At 39.0% G+C, this 24,171-nt stretch overlaps 1 protein-coding gene across 4 annotated transcripts in view; it reads left to right on the forward strand.

Annotated features, from left to right (window-relative positions):
* The window catches only part of SOBP (sine oculis binding protein homolog), a 162,212-nt gene that overhangs the window by 125,730 nt on the left and 12,311 nt on the right, over positions 1-24,171 (forward strand). For all 4 annotated transcript variants that reach the window (XR_014174459.1, XM_081942314.1, XM_081942315.1 and 1 more), the window contains one exon: positions 15,460-17,420. Coding sequence is in view for 3 of the 4 variants with exons in the window: in XM_081942314.1 (XP_081798440.1) it covers positions 15,460-17,418 (1,959 nt within the window). In the remaining variant the exon portion in view is untranslated. The remainder of the gene's footprint in view (positions 1-15,459; positions 17,421-24,171) is intronic.

Consider the following 24,171-nt stretch of genomic DNA (forward strand, 5'->3'; position numbering starts at 1 on the left):
AGTTTCACCACATTTTACAAGTTGGCCACACCCACACAGTCACATGGCTGGCAAGCCACTCCCACCCGGTCACATGGCCAGCAAGCCACTCCCATGCGGTCACATGGCCAGCAAGCCACTACCATGCAGTCACATGGCTGGCAAACCACTCCCACAAAGCAGGCCACACCTACAGAAAAGGTTCTAAAAAATTTTGAAACCCACCACTGGTATGCTCAGCCTCTAATCTTGCACCCGATCTTCTTTTCCAAATTACAACTGAGCTTGCCCCAATAAATGTAATCATACTGAGAGATGTGCCATAATAAGATGAGATCGTTTCGCTCCTCACTGCTGATCATAGGACTAATACAGGTTTCAACAATTAGGAATCAAAGGGCTGCTTGTGAGCAAAGAAAGGGAGTTGAGAAAAATACAAAGTTTTTCCTTCCTTACCACCTACATGCGGTTTGAGATCAATCAAATCAAAGCATGCTTTGCTTAGTTTATTGGAAAAATTACATTATCTGCTGTCCACAAGATGGGGGCTGATGTCACTGGAAGGGACATGGTATCTTGCTTTAATTTCAATCTCTGTTCTTATATCCCTATGTGGACTATTGTAACTAGGCTGCAATATCTTAAGTGCTGCAGAGTACCTATGATTTATTGAAAAAGGCACAATATTGCACAGTAGGTGATTTATAAGTCATCATTTCAAAATCACGGTGGCTGGCATAGTACAATATGCTAAGCCAAAACCAAGCAACTTAAATAATGGGTTAGCACAGGTTTGTTGGTTAATTCCTACAACTTAAATGCCACCCCATTTTCAGAGACTGGGTGACTTCCAGTATTAATATTAATATTATATATGAACTAGAAGATGTTATGCAAACATTTCTATTGAAAAACCATCTTGGAAGAAAAAACATAAGTTGCCAAAACCCCATTATTATATTAAAAGATAAAGGTTCCCCTTGCACATATGTGCTAGTTGTTCCCGACTCTAGGGGGCAAGGATCATCTCCATTTCAAAGCTGAAGAGCCAGCGCTGTCCAAAGACATCTCCGTGGTCATATGGCCGGCATGACTAAACGCCGGAGGCACATGGAACGCTGTTAATTTCCCACCTATGGTGGTTCCTATTTTTCCATTTGCAATTTACATGCTTTCGAACTGCTAGATTGGCAGAAGCTGGGACTCCATTACATGGCACTAGGGATTTGAACCGCCAAACTGCCGATCTTTCTGATCGACAAGCTCAGCATCTTAGCCACTGAGCCACCGCATCCCTTATTATATTAGCTTCTTGCTAAATTTGCTGTGCATACTAATTGTCCATGATAATATGCTTAATTCAATGGATAATATGTATGGAATATAAACAGTCTGAAAAAGAGCAAAATATCAGAAAGAGGTAGTTACAAAACAATGACATTCTGGCAGAACTTGCTGATGGATGCTGTTAGTTTTCTTTTTTTAATATTTGTTGCTGTTTCTTGGCATACATTCCCCATTTCTTCTTCCCCTCTGGTTTTCCACTCCACATGGCAAACCTGAGCAGAACAGATGTCCTTTTTGACATTTCCATGTATTACATTCCCATGTGTATATGATGTTTACATGTTCAAATGTGAGAGAATTAAAATAGCAAAGGAATATAAAAGAAACTAAATGTACTTTATACTCTAAAAGATGCTGAAAGGTTGGTATTTACTTATCAAAACATATCAAATCAAAATTCTGTCAAATTATCATCAAGGGCTGAGGCCAAAAACACAAGTGAGAAAGGGAGACGTGTAAAATCAGGAGAAGGCCTCAGATATTGACAGGAAATGAGAAGCTAGTCCCCATTTTCTTCTGCCTTGGTTAGGCCTATTTTGGATCAGTATAGTGTAAAACAGACAAATTGGGGCAAGTTTAGAAGCGACTACCAAGATGCTAAAAAAGACCCTGAAAATCAATAAATATAAGATATTTAGCGTGTAAAAAGAGAAGATTGGGGAAGTTACAACGTCTTCCAATGTCTAAGGAGTTATCCTATAGAGTCGTGATGGCGAGCCTATGGCACATGTGTGAGAAGTGGCACGCAGAGCCATCTCTCTGGGCATGCGCACAATGGGAAAATAATCTCCAATTTCTGGTGCACTCATGCAAACCAGTCAGCTGGTCTTCCCAGGTGCATGCGCATCAGAAACTGGAAGACCATGTGGCTGGGGCGCATGTGCATGCCAAAAACCAGAAGATCATCTTCCCAATGTGCGCATGTCTTCCATTTTCTGGCACGCATGCACATGTGCATTCTCTGTGCCAAAAAGGATCACCAACAATGCTATAGAGGAAGGAATAGAGTTATTTTCTGTTACCCTGGAGGCAGGACAAGAACCGAAAGGTTACACATTATAGGGCAGTGATGGCGAACCTATGGCACACATGCCACAGGTGGCACGTGGAGCCATTTGTCAGGACACGCGACGTGCTGCCCTGTCAGCTGGCTAGCGCGCATGCGCACGCTGGCTACCTGAGTTCACCGTTTTTAAAAGCAATTTTTTCACCCTCCCCAGGCTCCAGAGGCTTTATAGGAGCCTGGGGAGGACGAAAAGAGCCTCCCCTGCACCCCCTGGAGGCCCTCAGGAGGCTTCAGGGACCATCCGGAGGCTTCCCTGATGCCTTTGAAACGCTTAAAATGACTCTCCGAGCAAACCGGAAGTGACTTCCGGTTTGCTCGGAGGGTTATTTTAAGTGCTCTGAAGGCGTCAGGGAAGCCTCTGGAGGGCCTCTGGGGGGGTGGGGGAGGCTCTTTTTGCCTCCCCAGGCTCCTATAAAGCCTCTGGAACCTGGGGAGGGTGAAGAAAGCATGTAAAAATGGGGGGTCGCCACTGTTGTGCGCGCATGCGCACTGGGGGGGTCACGCATTGCATTATGGGTGCAGCACGCATGCACACGACCCCCCTGCACTCCCCCCACCTGTGGCACGAGAGCCAAAAAAGGTTCGCCATCGCTGCTATAGGAAAATAAATTCAGCATAGATACTGTAAGAGCTGTCAATCAGTGAAATAGCTACCTTGTGGAGCTGATAACTAAATATTCAACACACAAGTTTATTTAAGGTCTGATTTTATATATGTCAGATATTGTAGATGCTGAACTTTTCTTGGGTAGGTCAAAGATAATTTTTTATTCTGTTTATTTACATAAAAATATAAGTATAAAAATGTTTTACATAAAAATACGTCATTTAATACTTTTTACTGGTCCTACTAAAGAAACACAAGATTACACTCTGATTTTGTTGATTCTGCCAATTCAAGAGAAATAAATTCTGCTGAGGCTTTACTTTCTGAGTGGTTTAGATATCTTATAAATAAAACAGATTGTCAAATATCTATTTAACAGGCATCCAAATGCCTTGATGCATAAAAACACCCAATTCTATACATAGTTATCTGGAGTCTTATTATATCTTTATACAAGAAGAGTTGTATATATCTGTGTTAGTCAGTGTAGGAATATGCCCCATTTAATAAAGGAAAATATTAGTATGTAATTTGATTTTGGACAAACCTCAATAAGATGGAAGTCTTTAAGAAGATGTTGGATAGCCATTTGTCTGGAACGGTATAAGGTTTCCTGCCTAGGCAGGGGGTTGGACTAGAAGACCTCCAAGGTCCCTTCCAACTCTACTATTGTATTGTATTGTATTGTATTGTAAGATAAACATCTTGAGAAGTGCTGAGTTCCTTCTCCTCATTGTTGGTCTTTCTCATTTAAATTACAGATTGTGATGCATAATATACGACGTTTCTACAAACAAATTTAAAAGAGAACTTAAGATGCTCAATTGTCTCATGAAGTATTCAAGCACTAACATATAAGACCCCCTCATCTTAATTTCACATATTATTAGGTATTAAAAAAGCTAAATTCTTCATCATCTTCTGTTAAATGTGCAAATAAAATATAACAGGATGAATACTTTAGACCTATTAGGAAATATTTTGCAATAATTTGCCATGACTCTAAGGAAGCTGCTTCAAAGGTCATGAGTATAAATGTGCCATCTCAGTGAATACATGGTATAGTACATAAGCTGAATGATAATCAGATGCAATTACAGCATCTATATTGATGCCTATAAAGACACCAATGTGCATTTTCCATATTCACACACTATAAACCTGTCAGATGATTACTTAAGATTGAATCCAACTGTTACCATATGGAATCACCGAAGAATCACTAAAAGCAATAAATTTAAAATAAGATGCAATGATTTGTGCATACACAAAAACAATAATGGCACAAGCAGTTATAAAGATAATAAACAATAACTAATCAAGGTTTATTTATTTATTTATTATTTTTATATTTATGTGCTACTTTAATCCAGAGGGATTCATTTAGACTGGAAATATTGTGGCAGAAATATATCAAACCTCTTTTTAATAAATTGCAATTTACATATAATGTATGTATGTATGTATGTATAACTGGTAGGGATAGCAGGTTCACCACGTCCCCGAAACAGTTCCACAGTCGCCGCAGCATGGTTTTTTTTAAAAAAAAACATTTTTAATGTTCTGCGCATGCACAGACCTATTTACTAGCAACTATGCGTGAGAGAAGTGAGCGCACACACAAAAATTGCACGCACACCAAACCAGCAGTAATGCCAACAGAAACCCAACACACACACAAACACACACACACACAATGTTATGTAGTAGAGAATAGCTGATGATACGAGACTGCTTTGCCTGGTGTTACCCAGACCATGGGAAAAGTGAGATTTCAACTGATTTTCTTTGCTCATAAAACACACTTCCCCTTATTTCCATAGTTTCACTCACATTAAAACAACCACATTTACTTCTTTTCTAACTTTCGGAACACCTGATTGATCTTCAGAGTCTTTTCCTGTTTGATGATCTACAAAGTATAGACCACATAAATCAGAGTTGGAAGGGGCCACAGAGGCTAACTTTCTACGCAGTAGGAATCCAGGCTAAAACTTTACACACTTAGATGTTTCCCACTCTCTGCTTGAGCATATTACGTGAGGGAGCACACATCTAAAAGCTTTCTTGTTGATTAATTTACTACAAAATGTATTTTTAGGTATGCATATGACCAACTTGTTATAATCTTTCCGCAAGTAAAATCCATTATTCTGTGCCCTATCCTCTAGAGCAGTGATGGCTAACCTTTTCCAGACCGAGTGCCCAAAATGTGTGAACCCCCAAAATGCAACACACACACCCCACACATGGGCTCTGCCCCCTGGTGCATGCGTGTGTGACTTCCTGCACAGGTTCCACCCCATGCATATGCATGCACGCCCCTCCCACATGTATCCCACCCCCATGCACGTCTGTTTGACCATCCTGTGTGCGCCCTGCCCTTTGTGCATGCATGAGTGGCTCCCACACATGCACGGCAGAGAGCTGAAGGCCAGCTGGCTGGCAGGAGGTGCACACGCATGCGCAGTGGAGCTGAACTGGGGTGGCAGCTCACGGTCCATCACAGAGGGTGCTATGTGCCACCTCTGGCACATGTGCCATAGGTTTGCCATCACAGCTCTAGAGAATAGCTTGCAGCTTTATTTTTCTATTAGATATTCTTCCAGTTTCTCAAAGAGTACCCTCATATTCCCCTTCAGTCTTCTTTACAGCTTTCCCAGATCTTTTAATCTTTAATTAAAGGATTTACATTATCTTCTAATCTCTTAGTTACTTTTTGTTGGCTTTTTCAATTTGTTCCAGTTTATCTGAATCCTCCTTAATGAAGAGAGGTGGGGTTTCATCAATGCAGAATAAAATGGAATTATTCCTGTGGTGCAACTTTAAATTGTAGCTGTTATTCTTAGTTTGTAAACAACCACTCATTCATTTTTACACTTTTATCGCCAGGACCATTCCTTACCTCTCACTGCTTTGCCTTTCTCTCTGTTAAATTTCATTTTGTGTATTGATATGATTTTTATTTCTGTGTTTTAAAGAACTTTGTGTCATTTGTACAACAACAACAACATCTCGTCCAACTCATTAATAAAATCATTGAAGTGTAGGGGATCCAAAACAGAATCAGCTAACAGCCCACTCAATATTTTAATTTGGTTGATGAGGAAATTAAAGGAAATACTGCCCGTGAATGATTTCCAAGGAAGACATTTATCCAGTTAATTATTATTCCATCCAGCCTAACATAAATATTAGTTGTCTAATGTTCTCAAATTAAGAAAGGCCTCTCCTGTTCCCTTTAAATTTGTGACAAGGTTATCTTGCCAAGTGCTGTTCTTACAAATCCATGCTGGATTGTGATGAATAGTATGTTGTTTTTAAAGTGATTGTTGAGTGAAAATGTTAAGGTCTGTCTAGAATTTTTTGAGATGTTATTAGATTGTCAGACTGATGAATCTGTAGTTATCTGGATCCTTTCTTTACTAATTTCTGAATTTAGGGACATACAATGCACAAAGTTTCAGCCAGACCATTCTTAAGTTCTGTCAGTTTCTCAAGATGCAGTTTATCTGGTTGAGGGTATAATATTATTTAGAGTAAATAGGCATTCCCTAACTATGTTTCTTAAATTTCTATTGTCTACCTTTATCCTGCTCTTCATAGTTATGTGAAATACATATAATATTGTTAGAGAAGAGATTTAAAAAAGGAGTCCAACAGCTTTGACTTTTATTTTGTTATCTGATTACATTTTGTCCTCTTCACTAATCATCTGCTATATCGATCCTTTTCATTACTGGCATTTTCACATTTCAAGAAAGCTCTTTTGTTAGGGATTTGCAGCTTTCGGGATGTAAAGTGGAAAACATATTCCATAACGATGGTGCCTCCCTAAATAAGCCATGACTTTTTCTGAGTTCCCATAACTCTGATTTTTTCTTCTTCTATCTTGTGGTGTCCCTTTTGATCTGAATAATACAAATTCATTCCCATCTACTAAAAGAAATATATTCCTAGGAATAATTTTCTCCAGTATTTAATATTAACAATCTGAAGAATAAATTTATTATTTTATTCTACTTGACTTTTTCTAAATTCTTGAGTACCTAGTCACCCTATTACTGTATTGTTTGTACACATCTACTTAAAGGCTGTCAGTAGTAATTAAAAAGACTCAATTTTTTTTGCATATTTCAAATAACAAGAACTTTCCACTATATGCACACCTTTAATAAACATAAAGTGCAGGAGTGCTGAACATTTTCTGTGCTTCAAGTTCATTGCTGTGAGTTTATTTATTGATCATGCTCCTGTGTTTAGTTCCCCGTTTACACGGAATTTTCGCCCCTCTGTCACCTCCTATTGTTGCTCCTCCATTGTTTGACCTGATAAAGCTGCATCCTTTCTTACTAACTAAAGTTTGTTTACTCTCTGCTCCAACACTGATCTTTTTTTCAAGCACTACTTCAGGACTCTTATTAATTGTAGACACCAGTCAGGTCAATTTGAGGTAGAAATACAAACATGACATAGGGATTGTTGGTCAATTATTGTAAGGTATGTACATTTTCACTTCTGTTTCTTAAGATAACAGTAAAGGATTTTTTAAAACTTGTTCCTTCATCAAGATCTTAGCAGCACATTAACAATAAGGAGGGAAAAATTAGTTGGAGAATTTTTTCTTGAAATATCCTGCTAAACTCCACTGTCATACTGCTTTGAGTGATTCTGAGAACTTACTTAGTTTTAGAAATCTCTGTTCCCCAGTATGTCTTTGGTGTTAGGCTGCGTTCACTGGAAATATGAGAGTTGTAATCCAATATATCTGGACATGGCCTAGTGGGAGAATGCTGCTGTCTATACAAATATCTGATCTACTGAGATGAAAGAAATGTAATATTAATCTTCTTCACTCATATATTAATCACAGACTACTAAATACAGTCTCCGATTAGATAAAAATGAGAATATGGAGGGTAATGACAATAAATCAGTTTTTGACAACATCCCTGATGAATTAAATATCTAGTAATTATTGATTTTACTTAACACTATGAAGTAACAGACAGCTAGTTTTCTTTCTCTGTCTTTATTTCTCGTTCTCGTATTATACCCGAGATGGAGCACATTTATTCGCATAGAATAAAAATTACTGGAGTAGAAATAATGTCACTTAAGAATTAATGGATCAGATCTGTCTTACAGATTTATCATTTCAGATGAGGTCAATGAATTTATGGTACAAATGGCTATATCCCCAAGGTAATAAAATGGAGCAAAATTATTCATTTTACTTCTGACTAATATTATGTTCAGAGTAATTACAGATTTCTCCTATGAGCTCATTCAGATTCCTTAAATTGTGACAGATTGAACATATATCTTTCAGTTCAATAAAACAACATTTTTCTATCTGTAAAATATACAGCATGTGATCTATTTTAAGAAGTAATTTGCATGCTGAATAAATTCAGTTGGTTAAAATTCTACCATATTTCATCCCAAATTAAGATTCAAATCTTAGGACTTGTTCTTCCTTTTAGTGTTTTTAAAAAGATATTTTCCTTTGATTGCATGTGTGGCAATTTCTTCTTACATTATTTCATCATGATTTTAACAGGGCATGATTTTAAACTCATTTTAAACCATTGTTTCTATTCATTTGGAATAAATAGAGCTTTACTGCTATATATCAGTGCTGTGCATTCTAAAGGGAACATTCAATTTAATTCTAGCAAATGATTAGTTGAATAATTCAACCAATTCAAATCAGTTTGAATTCTAGCAAATTATTCTACAAGTTTTGTTAACAGGATACCCTTGAGATTAGTTGTAGTAAAATCAAATTAATATTATTAATTCATGTGTTAATAAAATTGAAACATTCATTCAGAAGAATGGGGTGATAACATAAACTCTAGCTAAGTGTCTTGGTATGTGCCAGTCCTTCTCCTCCTCCTCTTCCTCTTCCCTATTGCTATTATATGTAGGTAATCTGAATTAGATTTACAGTCTAAAACTGGTGAAAATTTAATAATTCAAGTCCTAACCAATACTTAAGAATTATTAAAATGGTCTCTAAGAATATTGGCACTTGCAAGCAAGATGATATTTTTTGGTAGTAAAATTATGTTATTTATCAGGTCTGATAAATTCAGTATTTCCAGATATCAAGAATTCTTTTTGGTATCACTCTATGGCAGCGATGGCGAACCTTTTTTGGCTCGTGTGCCACAAGTGGGGGGAGCGCGGGAGGGTCGTGTGCGGGCATGCCGCACCCATAATGCAACACGCGATCCCCCAGTGCGCATGCGCGCACAACGCACCCCCCATTTTTACATGCTTTTTTCGCCCTCCCCAGGCTCCAGAGGTTTTATAGGAGCCTGGGGAGGGCAAAAAGAGCCTCCCCCGCCCCCGCCCTGAGGCCCTCCGGAGGCTTCAGGGAACGTCCAGAGGCTTCCCTGAAGCCTTCGGAACGCTTAAAACCACCCTCCAAGCAAACCGGAAGTGACTTCCGGTTTGCCCAGAGGGTGGTTTTAAGCATTCCGAAGGCTTCAGGGAAGCCTCCGGATGGTCCCTGAAGCGTCCGGGGTGTGTGTGGGGGGCTCTTTTTGCCCTCCCCAGGCTCCTATAAAGCCTCTGGAGCCTGGGGAAGGCAAAAAATAGCTCTTAAAAAGGTGAACTTAGCTGGCCAGCGCGCGCATGCGCACTGGCCAGCTAACAGGGCAGCGCCTCACGTGCCCTGACAAATGGCTCCGCGTGCCACAGGTTTGCCATCACTGCTCTATGGGTTCTAATCATGATTGATATAACAACAGGTTTCCTTTTTCATAAGCATTCAACAAGTCCTCATATTTTGTCATTTTTCCAATTATTTTTACTTATTACTTATTTACTTATTGTTTTTTCTTATTGCTGTTAGTCACACAGTCAGCCAGATGTTCAGACTGGACTGGCATTTTTGTCCACTTATTAAGTCTTTTCAAAGGTTCTGGGATAGGTAGATCTTGATGTTTGATGATGTTAGAGTAGGGGTGTCAAACTTGCGTCATCACGGCAATGTCACGTGACGTATTGCAATTCCCCCCCCTTCGCTAAACCAGGCATGGCTGTGGCCAGTGTGGGATGCATCTGGCCTACGGTCGCGAGTTTAACAGCCCTGTGTTAGAGCTATCATTGCAGGATGTAAGTTGTTCTAAACAAAGCTGCCTTTTGAAATTGAATGATGGTAAATTTGTCATTATTATTATATACTTAATAATGTGACATTATAGCTGCCAATTCATTAACTGGGATTTGCCTTCATATGCATCAAGTTTTTCTCAGAATCTAGGATGTTAAATGTGTCAGCATAGTATATGTGTGGATCAGTGGTGGGTTCCTCCCGGATCGCACCGGATCGCGCGCGCTCCCTTTCAGCGCTCCACCTGGCTTGCGCGCTCCCTTTCAGCGCTCCACCTGGCTTGCGCGCTCCCTTTCAGCACTCCACCTGGCTTGCGTGCTCCCTTTCAGCGCTCCACCTGGCTTGCGCGCTCCCTTTCAGCGCTCCACCTGGCTCTCGCGCTCCCTTCCGGCGCTGAAACCGGAAGTACAGTTTTGCCCGGCCCTGGCGAAGCAACGACGCCTGTCTGCGCTCCACCAGCTCGGCTGGGAACGGAGATGTTTCCTCAGCGGAGCGGAGCGCCTGAAAAGTCTTTTCAGGCGCTCCGCTCCGCTGAGGAAACATCTCCGTTCCCAGCCGAGCTGGTGGAGCGCAGGCAGGTGTCGTTGCTTCGCCAGGGGCGGGGCAAGACTGTACTTCCGGTTTCAGCGCCGGAAGGGAGCGCGAGAGCCAGGTGGAGCGCTGAAAGGGAGCGCGCAAGCCAGGTGGAGCGCTGAAAGGGAGCGCGCGCGATCCGGTGCGATCCAGCAGGAACCCACCACTGGTGTGGATCCAAGCACAGGGTGGCCTTTTTTAACTGACAAATGGAAATTTTGTCAATATACAGATTTGTCATCCAATAGTTTTTGGTTTGAGTTCTTTTGGTAAGTCCCAGTGTGCTGATAATCACTGGGACTACCATGGCTGGTTTATGCCATAATCTTTCAGCTTTGATTTTCAGATATTGATGCTTTGTGATCTTCTCCAAGTCTTTGTTTTCTACTATCCCTTGGTATTGCCATATTAATTATCCACACTTCCTTTTTTTCAACCATAGTTAAATCTGGTGTATTATGTGCCAAACTTTATCAGTTTGTATTCAAAACTCTCAAAGTATTTTAGCCTGTTCATTTTCGATTATTTTTTCAACTCTATGTTCCCACCAATATTTCATTATTGGCACATGATATTTTTTACAGATGTTCCAGTGAATTATCCTGGCAACTGTGTAATGTCATTGTTTATCATCAGTTTGTGTGATCTTTTTACATGAGCTGAATGTACTGAAGTTACTGTTTCTTCTGCTTCTTTCCACAATCTGCACTTTGAATCATTTGCTGTTTTTCAGTTCTGGCCTTATTACTATAGTTGATCACACAGTCAGCGAGATGTTTATATTCAATTTGACATTTTCTTCCATGTATCAAGTCCTTCTCAAGGACCTCGGATAGGCAGATGTTGTTTGATGTTGTTAAAGATATCATTGCAAGATGTAACATGTTCTGAGTAAAGTTGCCTTTTCCAGTTGTCTGAAAATAATTTTATTAACGCTGATAGTGTTTAAGTAGTACTCCAGATGTTTTGGGATTGCACCCAAAGCGCCTATTATTATTGCAACCATCTTTGCTTTTTTTCTGTAATCATTCTACTTCTATTGGTAGGTCTTTGTCTTTTTTTTCTCCTGTTTTATCTCTTCTATTCTGCTCTCTCCAAGTACTGCAACATCCACTATCCAGATTGTTTTGTGGTTTCTTATCAAAAATTGTTCAGTCTGGGGTGTTATGTGGCAGGCGCTTATCTGTTTGAATTCTAAAATCCCAGACCACTTTAGCTTCTTCATTTCTGTTACTTTGTCTATTTTGTGGTCCCACCAGTTTTTGCAGATATTCCAATACACCATTGTTGCTATTTTGTCATGCTGTTGCTTGTAGTCAGTCTGTGTGATCTTCTTGCAGCAGCAATTATGTAATCCACTGTTTCTTTAGCTTCTTTGCAGAGGTAGCATTTGCTATCTGTTGCTGTCATCTCAATTCTGGCTTTGTATGTATTTGTTCTGAAGCTTTGGTCTTGTGCAGCCAGAATTAGTTCCTCTGGTTCTTTCTTAATTTTCTCTGCTCTTAGCCATTGCCAGATCTTATTGTTATCTGCTTCACCTGCTAGGTTTTGTAAGTTTGCTGGTGTGGGATGGGGTGGGGTGTGTTTGTGTGTGTTGCACTAGCTTTGTAATATTTTGCCTTGCTGTATCTCTTTTTTATTCTTCTGGTCTTTCTTGTCAACCAGTTTAGTTTCTCCAGTATTCAGTAAGCCTTCGTGGTGTACTAGCTTCAGTGCATCTTCTTCATTGTCCTTCCAGTGCTTTCTTCTTTTTATATGATGTTATTGCAACTTTCCATGCTCCCCTATGCTTCTTGGTTAAGTAGTTTGTCAACATTGCTGTGTAGATAAAGTATATAATTCATTATAATTATTTTTCTGATGTTCCTATCCAGAGTTAGTTTTGGCTGCACTTGCTTTTTCTACCTTTTAAATCATTACTTTACAGAAAGTGTTAATGAAAGCAATTTGTGTGTTCTAAACTATTGCCAGTGCTCATTTTACATATTAATTAGTAAGTCTTAATACTTCCTAAACTTTCCTTTTCTCCTGGAATCAGTGAGCTTTCTGACTACCTCCATACCCATTAAATAAATGTGCTATTTAATTGTAAGATTTTGCTATCCCACCAATCTTCCTCCCTAGTTAAAAATATTGGGCAATTTAAAAAAAAAATGCTCTAAAATTGAGTAAGGAGCATTTAGATTTTCTGTTAAAAACTGAGTTTCAGAAGAGCTAACAAGGGGGTAAATTGACTGGATTCACTTTGGATATGGAAAAATAGTGAGATGAAAGCATAAAATACAGCATTGGATGTTCAAAAGTGGCTGGCCAACTGTAAAATTGCTTTAATTGCAAAAGAAAAATAATTGGGAACACAATTCTTCAAGCAACACAACATGGGAAAATAATTGTCAATGTTGTAGTAAACCTAATTCATATGAGGTTGAGGTCTGAGCCTGTTTGCTCATGTAACACCAAGATAATGTAAGCTAAAGAATTACTTGTTCTTGGTGCCACCAATTGCTCAGATGTGTTTTCATACACACTACAACAAGCTGATTCCAAAGAGATATATGCTAGAATATTGTGATTTGTTACAAGGAGTAAACTTCAATGACCACACTGGATGAGGATGTATATGATAAATGCCCATTGAACTAAATTAAGTCAAAAAGGCTTGATTCATATGGTTTTCTGGCTTTTTTTGAAATGCCAGTGAGATGTTCAGCAAATGTGCAAGCTTTAAACAATTTAAGTGTTATCACTGAAAAAATCAAGAATTGAATACTAGTCAAATGCCCAGCATATGTTGTTTTCAATTTGTTTATATGGCAAATGGTTATTAAATCTACATTATTTACTTTAATGCTATAATTTTGTTATGACATCATTTTGTGTATGTTTAAGGTTTTTCAGTTCTGCATACTGTGCAAAGGTGTACAAAGGACAGTGCATTCGTATACTTTTATTTCAATATACGTATCATAGATAGCATGAGAAAAAAATCTTTGTAATATTATTAAAATGGAATGAGTGACAAAAACTGAAACTGACACTGTGCATAAAATCTGTAAAAAAGGCACCAAAAATTCTGACATCTGTTGATCTGTTTATAGCTGAGGAAAGATTATTCATTTTAATTCTTGTTTAAAATGCCATATGAAAGAAAAGGCATTTGTGCAAACAAGAGTCATATTTGCATTGTAGATCATGTCTCTGCCATCTGTGAGAGCTGTTGGTGTTGCAGTATTAATGTGTTAATGAAATCATAATAATTTCTCTAAAGTAATGGATTCCGAAACCTAGAATGTCTATCTTTTGAACTTTGGTTTCTAGTGGTTTACAACTGGGAAAACCTTTCACAGCTTAATTAGTTCTGGAACCATAATTTACTTTTTTTTTAATTGGCAGTATCTTTACCCACCAAATAGTAGGACAGAAAATAACTTGTACTTGGTACAGAAAGACTAGCATCATAATAAGAGGTTTTGTCTTATTTTTTGAAAATTGGTTATATCAATTTTTGTCTGCCAAAAGTATATTCAAAAATGACTAGTTTAAAAAGCATGGGCAAACAGCTTGGATAAACTTTCCAGCTTGTTAAAATATCACAGTTTCTGAATACTTGAAATCCATCCAGGTTTTATTATTATTTTCTACTTCATAATTAGAACTCACATTTAATGCTATATGATGGTTTTGCTTTTTGGATACAATGTAATACTATCCCACCATTGCTATTTATGGCATTTCACTAATTTAAAATGTCAGGTTGCATTCTTATACCATAGATGAGTTGCGTTCAGTTTTCAAAAGTCATGGGGTCTTTTTCCAAGTGTTCCTTGATCTTATTTTTATAACTAGAGTTCCATTTTTCAATCAAATTCCATATCACCAATTCAACTGTGCTTATGCATAAATACCATAATCTGAACCAAGGCCTATTATAGTCATTGATCTTAAGCTTCTTAATGTTATATTGGACTCTGATCATCTCCAACATTTATACGAAGTTTCAAAGTACAATTCTATACATGTTTACTCAAAAGTCTCAATATGCTCAATGAAATTTACTTCCAGCTCATTTTATTTAATACTTTAAATGTTTTTGAAGAAAGGGCAAATCCAAACAAAAATCACATGGGTTATTACATCTATGTTGTAGAATGTGGAGAAATCCTGAGCCTGCAATCCTGCTTGTAGTTAACAGGCATTAAATCCTCTTCAATGGAATAGTTTTCTTTGAGTAAACTAATATAGGGTAGGGTTTTTTTCTTAGTTCATTGCAGAGATAAGATCTGATGTGAAGTTTTTCTGATTGATAGGACTGTATATTTAGCAGTACTTCAATTAAACTAAATATATTATGTTTTAATTTAATGATTTTTAGAAAATCTTTTTACAATCCTATTGCTTTTCCAGATCATCATTTAGATGTGAATGTAGATATAGACACACATACATGCACAATACTGTTTTCATTTACTAAAGGTTTTCAGCATTGTAGATGAGAACTAGATTAAATATTATAAAAATAAGTTGTGTGAAGGCGTGTGTGTCTGTATATATCTATATATTTGCCTATATACCTAACAATGTTAGATCAACTATATTTTGGGGTCATGGCATGCAAGTTTCATGAAATATATTTTTTCTGGATAATTCAGATGTTTAAAAATCAGTTATCAAAAGTAAAAAAAATACTTTTAATGCAAATGACATTATAAAAAAGAAATCACTTTTTTTCTTACCTGTTTTGATTTTGTTACTGTGTTGTAGGTGTGTGACTGGTGTAAGCACATAAGACACACAAAAGAGTATCTGGATTTTGGGGACGGGGAAAGAAGGCTTCAATTCTGCAGTGCAAAATGTCTCAATCAGTACAAAATGGACATTTTCTACAAAGAGACACAGGCCAATCTTCCAGCTGGACTCTGCAGCACATTACATCCTCCAGTAGAAAATAAAGCAGAAGGCACTGGGGTGCAGCTGCTGACTCCAGATTCTTGGAATATATCGCTAGCAGATGCTCGGAGAAAGGCCCCATCCCCAGTGTCTGCAGCTGGCCAAATTCAAGGTCCTGGCCCATCCGCGTCTACCACTGCCTCTCCGTCTGATACTGCCAACTGCTCTGCCACTAAAATCCCAACACCGGTTCCCAAACCTATTCCCATCAATGAGAATCCAAATATTCCACCAGTTTCTGTTCAGCCACCTGCTAGTATTGTGCCTCCAATCGGTGTCCCACCTCGAAGTCCGCCTATGGTGATGACAAATCGTGGACCAGTTCCCTTGCCCATATTCATGGAGCAGCAAATTCTGCAGCAGATTCGTCCACCGTTTATTCGAGGGCCACCTCATCATGCCTCAAATCCAAATAGCCCTCTGTCCAATCCAATGATTCCTGGAATTGGCCCACCACCCGGTGGTCCTAGGAATATGGGACCCACTTCCAGCCCAATGCATAGGCCAATGTTGTCCCCTCACATCCATCCTCCAACGACTCCAACCATGCCTGGAAATCCTCCAGGCTTACTACCCCCTCCACCGCCAGGAGTTCCTTTGCCCAGCCTGCCTTTCCCTCCTGTAAGCATGATGCCAAATGGTCCTATGCCCATGCCACAGATGATGAACTTTGGTTTGCCATCTCTTGCCCCATTAGTGCCACCACCAACCCTCTTAGTGCCATATCCAGTTATCGTTCCACTTCCTGTCCCAATCCCAATTCCAATCCCCATTCCTCACATCAATGATTCCAAGCCCCCGAATGGCTTCTCGAGCAACGGGGAAAGCTTCATTCCAAATACACCCAACGACACAACAGGGGCTAAGCCAACAAGTAACTCTGTGTCCCCCAGGAATTCTAAACAAGGCCCTTCCAAACCTTCTGATTCATCACCAAGCTGCTCAGGCCAGTCCTTAAATCAAACCCAAGTGCATCAGCAGCACAGTAAAAACGAAGTTGTTGATTTGACTGTGAGATCGAGTAGTCCTGTGAACAAGTTTGGTTTTCCTACAGTGCTACAGGGACCACAGGATGGTGTGATAGACTTAACTGTAGGTCACAGGTCTAGACTACACAATGTTATCCACAGGGCTTTGTATGCTGAAGTCAAAGTTGAACATGAAGCTAGCAGTGTTGTGAATCTGACTTCGGGTAGCTCAGATAAAAGGAACTGCAATGACTGCAAGAAAAATTGCAGCCCCACCGAAACAAAGACATTACCGGGTGGTGATCCACCTCACTGTGGCTCCCTCCCAGTTGCCTCCGGCACTCCAGAAAACACTGCAGCTGCAGCCTGCAATGTCATTGTGAATGGCACAAAAGGCCCCGAGGTTTCTAAGAACTCAGAAACACCCCAAGAGCAGAAAAAGACTCAGCTTCAACCCTGTTTGCTGGAGGAGCTGCCGGTGAGTGAGCTGGAATCCGTTAAGGAGAATAACTGTACGTCAAACTGTCGCCGAGAAGGAGAGACTGGTAAGAAGATGGGGGAAGAATCTCTGTTTGGGGGAGACAAACAAGACCCCAACCTTAACAATCCAGCCGATGAGGATCATGCGTATGCTTTGCGGATGCTACCCAAAGCAGGCTGCGTCATCCAGCCTGTACCCAGACCAGCGGACAAGACTGCTATTGGACCCTGCATTATTTCAACGCCAATTCTCAGCACAGGGCCAGAAGATCTAGAGCCACCACTGAAAAGGAGGTGTCTCCGAATTCGAAATCAGAATAAGTAAAGGTTCGTGTAATCCCTAAAGTCTTCTGTGTGAGTAGAATTGATACCGATGTTTTCAGGTGGGATGACATAAGAAGGTTGCCGTTTGAGGAACAGGGGCAAAGGTTCAAGTTGTTCAACTCATTCCCTTAAATTCATTACATATGTCTTGTGTTTGTCATGCAACATTTTCGTACTTGTTTTACACACATCAGCAGTGTCTTGTTTCTTTATCTCATGGAATATTCTGTTACAACTCTGGCAAAGAAATGGTTGTGAAATATCTAGGCTAACGAAAAGGTCCTTTGCAATGTTAGTTTTTGAGACCGGGAAATCAACTTGGTCTCCGGGGATAAATCATCTATAAAACGGCAATTTGGGATTTGTGGGTTTAATTATCACCATACATTTTAAGATAATATTAGGACAAGCAATTCTAAAACTTGGAATTACACAAAATGGAAAAGCATGCTTTTTAACCTTTATCAAATACTTTCTGAAGTGTACAGTTGTGACTTTTCACAAGCTTTGTTTGAGTGGAGATAAAAGTGCAATTTCTGCTTACTAGTTTGATTCTTAACTATTGAATCACACTGCTGTGGGTTCACTTCTCCGTAACATTTTCTATTTTCTCTACCTTTAAAAAGCATGTTTATGCCAATATAATATGCACTTTTAATAATCTTTGGGTAGGGCAACCTAGCATACAAAAAATCGCATTTTTAAAAAAAACCCACAAAGGAGCCTTTTAAAACAGAATTGTCAAATGTATAATCTTTGTTTCAAAGCTGTTAATAGTGTTGATAATCTTGTTTGGGGCTCATATAGCCATGGGGTTGGTTAGAATCTTGAATAACATTCTTTTAATTACTTTTAACATTGAATTTTAATCAATTTTGCCTATTTTAAATTTTATATACACTTTTATGTTTTAATATTTTATTTGTACACCATCCAGAAGCCTTCCCTGAGGGAGCTGGGCAGTTTATAAATTTGTTAAATAAATAAATCAATAAATAAAGGTAGGACATGGTGGTAGGTTGCAGGCGGTACGCCCCAGTACGGGCATACCAGTGCCTGCCCGGAGCACCAGGTACCGTTCCGGTACAGTGCTCTGGAGGGCCTGCCCACCTGCCCGAGCTCCTTACCTGTATTTGAGCTCCTTGGCGCTTCCGCGCACACGCATAGAGTACACAGCGCCTGCGCGATGCTCCGCCAAGCAGCTGGAGCGTTGCGGAGGCTCACAGAGGCATCGCAAGAGGTAAGGATGCATGGGCGCACTGCACGCATTCATGTGGCAGACGCCGGGCCCCATTGCACCCTACCGGATGCAACAGGATCCGGAACCCACCACTGGTAGGACAAGAAGCAATGGGTGGAAACTAATCAAGGAGACAAGCAACTTAGAATTAAGGACAAATTTCCTGACAGTTGGAACAATTAATCAATGGAATAACTTACCTCCAGAAGTTGTGAATGATCCAACACTGGAAGTCTTTAAGAAGATGGATAACCATTTGTCTGAAGTGATGTAGGGTTTCCTGCCTAAGCAGGGGTTTGGATTAGAAGACCTCCGAGATCCCTTCCAACTCTAAAACAAACAAACAAACAAACAAACAAATATTCATTCTGAAGTAATACCTAATATCAGAAATATACACTGAGGTCCTGCTTTCTGTTTATGCTTACAGAGCAAATACAGACTTCTGACATTTCAAGGCACAGGGATGCTATACTGAAAACTTTCCCTGTTAGCAACTAGCCATAGCACAACTGATCCCTAGAGGCATACTTTTTCTCTTCATGATATTGCCTTAAGTAAGAACACTCCATGAGTTGTTCTTACTTGTTCTAGAGTTAAAGTAGTGCTTCCTCTTCAAGCAGGCAATATGTTGCAGCAGTTGAGCAGCAACGGAGGAGTGGTGAGGAAGGGGAGGCTGCTTAATAAAGTAGAAGAAAGATTGCTGGCTGTAGGTCTGGTGTTTCAGGTGCAAAATGCTTTTGAGTGTATGGGCGGTGGGCCAACACAGGCACATGCTCAATTTGCATGAGCAGCATCTGCATGTTGCTGCATGAGCACCTCACGCAAATGGAGCTGCATGAGAGCTTGCTGGCCACTAGCATGGAACCATCTCCTCCCCCCTGGACGGTCCGCAAAGCCATAAACTTTGGGGATCTCTGCTTTAAGGTAACCCACAAAATATTTTTGTGAGACAGTGAGTTTTGACTAAGACAGACCAGAGCTGTACTGGTCATCTGTCAAAACGTACTTTATTTTCCAGCCCCACCCATAGGAAGTAAATGTTTTCTCACTGGCTGATGACATTCAGTGGATGGGCGGAAAACAAAGCCAGGGGAATCTATCCCAGCGCTATCCCACTACTGATCGGCACGGGAGTTTTCACCTGCTCCATCTCCGACCCATGCTGGTTCACCCCTCCTTAGGCAACCTGGTGGCCCTCGGCTCCCCGGAGATCACCATATTGATGCCGAACTTAGTGCGGACACTCTACCTTGTATAGCACCTTTGCTGACATTGTTCTATGGCCACAAAAGGGTTGTGGGGAAGGAGCGGGAAGGAGCACAATCATTTTCCTCCAGCTCAATAAATTCACTATACACATTCCAACTGGCATTCCTACAAATATACTAAGGATATTTTCGTGATTGTTTTTGTACACTTAAGTATTTCTTGTCAACATTCTGCAAAGTATTCTGTTACCAATATTATCAAGTTTGCAGTACTTCAAAAAGTACAACATTTTGTATTTCAGGAAATGCCGTAATCCCTATAGATTTGTGCATTTGTTTCTGTTGTGATTGTTAAGTGTCACGTAGTTATTAAAATTCCAATGAATTGTTAAAAGTTAACACATGTAATAATGATGAATGTTACTTTAAGTGATATTTGCATCCTTGCCAAAAATTTTTTTTAAAGGAATTTAATTCAGTCCCCTTTTGAGAGAGAGATGGATGGCTATATAATTTGGATAAATGAACAAATAAATAAATCAGATGATTTTTTTTAACTAACAGTGAAGAATAGCAAGCTACTTTAAAGTAATTATTTCATTTTCTGCCTTGGTCCTGCAGCAAAAACAAAAAAGTGGTCACCATTGTCAATCCAATGCCTCATCTTCTAACATAAATTATTACATCTATTGGCTGTTCATACTGAAGCTAAGGTAGAGGAGAGGGTTTACTATCTTTGATTAGATCATTTGTACTCTTCAAAGTATTCACTGGACAGGTGAGGTGGATAAATAATTAGACTGATCCCATGTACAAATAGTCCTCAACTTACAACAGTTCATTCAGTGACCCTTCAAAGTTATAACTTTGAGAAAAATGAGCTATGACCTTTTTTTCACCCTCACAACCGTTGCAGCATCCCCATGGTCACATGATCAAAATTCATATGCTTGGCAACGGACTCATATTTATGACAGTTCTGGCGTTCCAGGGTCATGTGATCACCTGTTGCGACCTTCTGACAAAGTCAGTGGGGAAGCCAGATTCACTTAGCAGCCATCTTACTAACCTGACAACTGCAGTTATTCACTTAACAACTGTGGCCAAAAGGTCATAAAATAAGGCAAATTTTACTTAACACCTGTCTCACTTAGCAACAGAAATTTTGGACTCAGTTGTGGTTATAAGTTGAGGACTACCTGTACTCGTTTTTTTAATCTAAACCCCCTTCACACTTCATCATTCGAACCCTATTTGCAGAAAAAAATTATATCAGATATATGAGGCAACTTCTGAAGGGGACGATTATAATAAATTTAATAAATAGAGTAAAATAATGACACAGATGAAAATTAAACCCCTCTCCCATCCCAATTTTAATTCTGCAACTATATTACAGGTCTCTCTGTATAAATATGTAATTTATACTACATTTAATCAAAAAGAATGTATATTAAGTATTAGGTTATTAAGGTTAACACAATATTAAGTTGTACTTTTTCTTGGCTAAATGTGTATAGAATTAAGTATCTGCAGTATTTCTTCTAAAGTAGGCTTAATTCTTTACTATTTAGGTAAGTATAATATGCTAGCATTCATTCATTCATTCAATCAATCAATCAATCAATTAGAGGTAGATTTCGGAGGAAACATTATTAAGTGATAATAATAAAACATAAGATTTTATGTTCTGCTTACTTTATATTTTTATCTAATATCTTTTATGTAGAGGGAGAAAGACATACAATATGCATAAATTCCCTGACACAAATGCTAAATTTTTAGAGGAATGTTTTCAAACTAATCACTCTTGAAAGACCTACCCTCCATGATAAAAGTAAATTTAAGAATGACCTTAAAGCCACCTAAATTAGTAGTCAGCAGTACTTCATTGAATGAGGAAGATATTCCAGATGAGGACATAATGCAGATTTGTATAAGAGTAGTATTACATTGTTGGTAATTTTCAGTCCCTTTCCAGTATGAATTCTAAAATTTACATTTTTCACAGCTCTATACACTTTTTTGATACCTTCGTAAAGCTATTCATTATGGCCTCAAATATTTTTTCTGGTTAGTAATAGACAAAACAGATGTCATCTCATTATATGCGAAATCAATTTTCAGTGTTAATCATTCTACACTTTCTTAAATTGAACCATGTTTGCCATTTCATTGATCAAAGAGACACTTCTGAATCACTTCACAATTCCTTTTGGTTTTCACCAACTTGAATATTTTGTTATCATCAGCAAAATGGGCAATTCACAGTTTACTCTTAAATCAATAGATAAAAGCACAAGTTATTTTGGTTTCTTTAGCTAAGAGAAATAAAGTCTAGGTATGCTACATAGAATTAAACAAATAAAAAAAGTGATAGGAATGCATAACCCACTCAAAGCTCGTTCAAAAATTTATGATGAATTTCCCTTGGAATTTAACAGCAGCACAATGGGAATAAGCATGTTAATTTATTTCATTTTAAACTTTGCGTAACCAAATTTCATTTTTAATTTAGCTTTGCTATTATTTGGACTATGGCTTCTAGAAGGGCACTAGGATTCCAAGTGAGTTTCTCTCCCCCCGCCCCCCCATAAAAAGGCTTCAAATCCTGTAAAAAATATCCCAGGATGGGTCAATTCATTGGTTATTAAGAATACCATTTCCAACCGTGAGATCCTTCAGAGTAAATCCTTTTTTGCCCTGAAGAGGAGAGGAGATTTAATGCTAGTAGTATGCCTTCAAGGACTTGTTGTTATTGTTATTTGCGAAGTTATGTTCAACCCATCACAACCCCATGGACAACATTCCTCTAGGCTCCATACTCTGGAGTCCATTTAAGCTCACGTTTAAAGACTTGTAGGGATAGAAAGATAGATAGATGATAGATAGATAGATGATAGATAGATAGATAGATAGATAGATAGATAGATAGATAGATAGATAGATAGATAGATGATAGATAGATAGATAGATAGATAGATAGATAGATAGATAGAGGATAGATAGATAGATAGATAGATAGATAGATAGATAGATAGATAGATAGATAGATAGATAGATAGATAGATAGATAGGCAGGCAGGCAGGCAGGCAGGCAGGCAGGCAGGCAGGCAGGCAGGCAGGCAGGCAGGCAGGCAGGCAGGCAGGCAGGCAGGCAGGCAGGCAGGCAGGCAGACTGGCCCATTCAACTGGTGTGACAGCCACAGGCCTCAGATATATCTTCAAGACAGAAAGTAGCTGACCACCTCTGAGGAAATCTCCCCAAAGTTCACTCCCATTTGCTTCTTATCCCTCAATGTCTCCTTCCAACAGCTTGGGTCCCCAATCTATGGGCCACGGCCCACTAGTGGGCCATGAGGGGATTACAGCTAGACCATGCAAATGGCTGGTGAATGCATGAATGCATCCTCACTTGTGCAAGCAGCATGCCCGCTCCATTTGTCACATGCTGCTCGCACAGAGTTGCATGCAGGTGGGTGGAACCATCCTCTCTTCCCCCCTCCCACTTTGCTAGTCCACAAAGCCAGAAATTTTGGGTAACTCTGCTGCAATGGTAACAAATGCCATGACCAGCAACATTCCTTGGCAGAACCTAGGTTTTAATTAACCATCCTGATTCTCATTTTCAATCTTGGCTCTATGTTAAATAATTCTATGCCCCAGCTTTCTACTTTTTTTCAACTTTGTGTCTTCCCTACATATTTCCTGAGAATCTTGTTTTTCAGACAGTTGCCGATTATGTTCCATTCCCATTCTTCATTTTTTCACACGAGCAATCTCCCTAGCATTTTTGCATGTGAGATGTGGTCTAAAGTACTGCAATGTTTCTCAAGTATTTCTTCTTTTATCATTTTTTCCTTCAATCTTTGTCTTTTTGTCTGTATCTCATTTTACATCTGTCCCTTTTTTTACTCTTATCTTTCTTGACTTTCTTTCGACTTATCCATAATGTGACTTTTTTTTCTAGTCACCTATTCTTTCCCTCACAGAAGCTAAAATAAAAATTTACAATTTAGGATGATATCACGTATGTGTTTATTAAAATACAGGGGTCTCCCCTATTTTATATCAACACATTTGGAACCCTGACATTAAACCAACCCAATTCTGTCACTTTTATCAGGTCAGCCAGAATCTTTTAAACTTATATTTATCTATTTTTCTTTTTTTATCTGTATATTGGCCAGAGTCATCAAGGAGTCAAGTTGTTTTGGGATTGGATAAATAAATAGTGCTCAATATGCTTTTAAGTTTTTTTTATTAAACTTATATGTAGCATGGAAAATGTATTAAACATTTA

This window comes from Natrix helvetica (assembly GCF_964273705.1).
Source record: "Natrix helvetica genome assembly, chromosome: 2".
In the NCBI taxonomy this organism is placed as follows: domain Eukaryota; kingdom Metazoa; phylum Chordata; class Lepidosauria; order Squamata; family Natricidae; genus Natrix; species Natrix helvetica.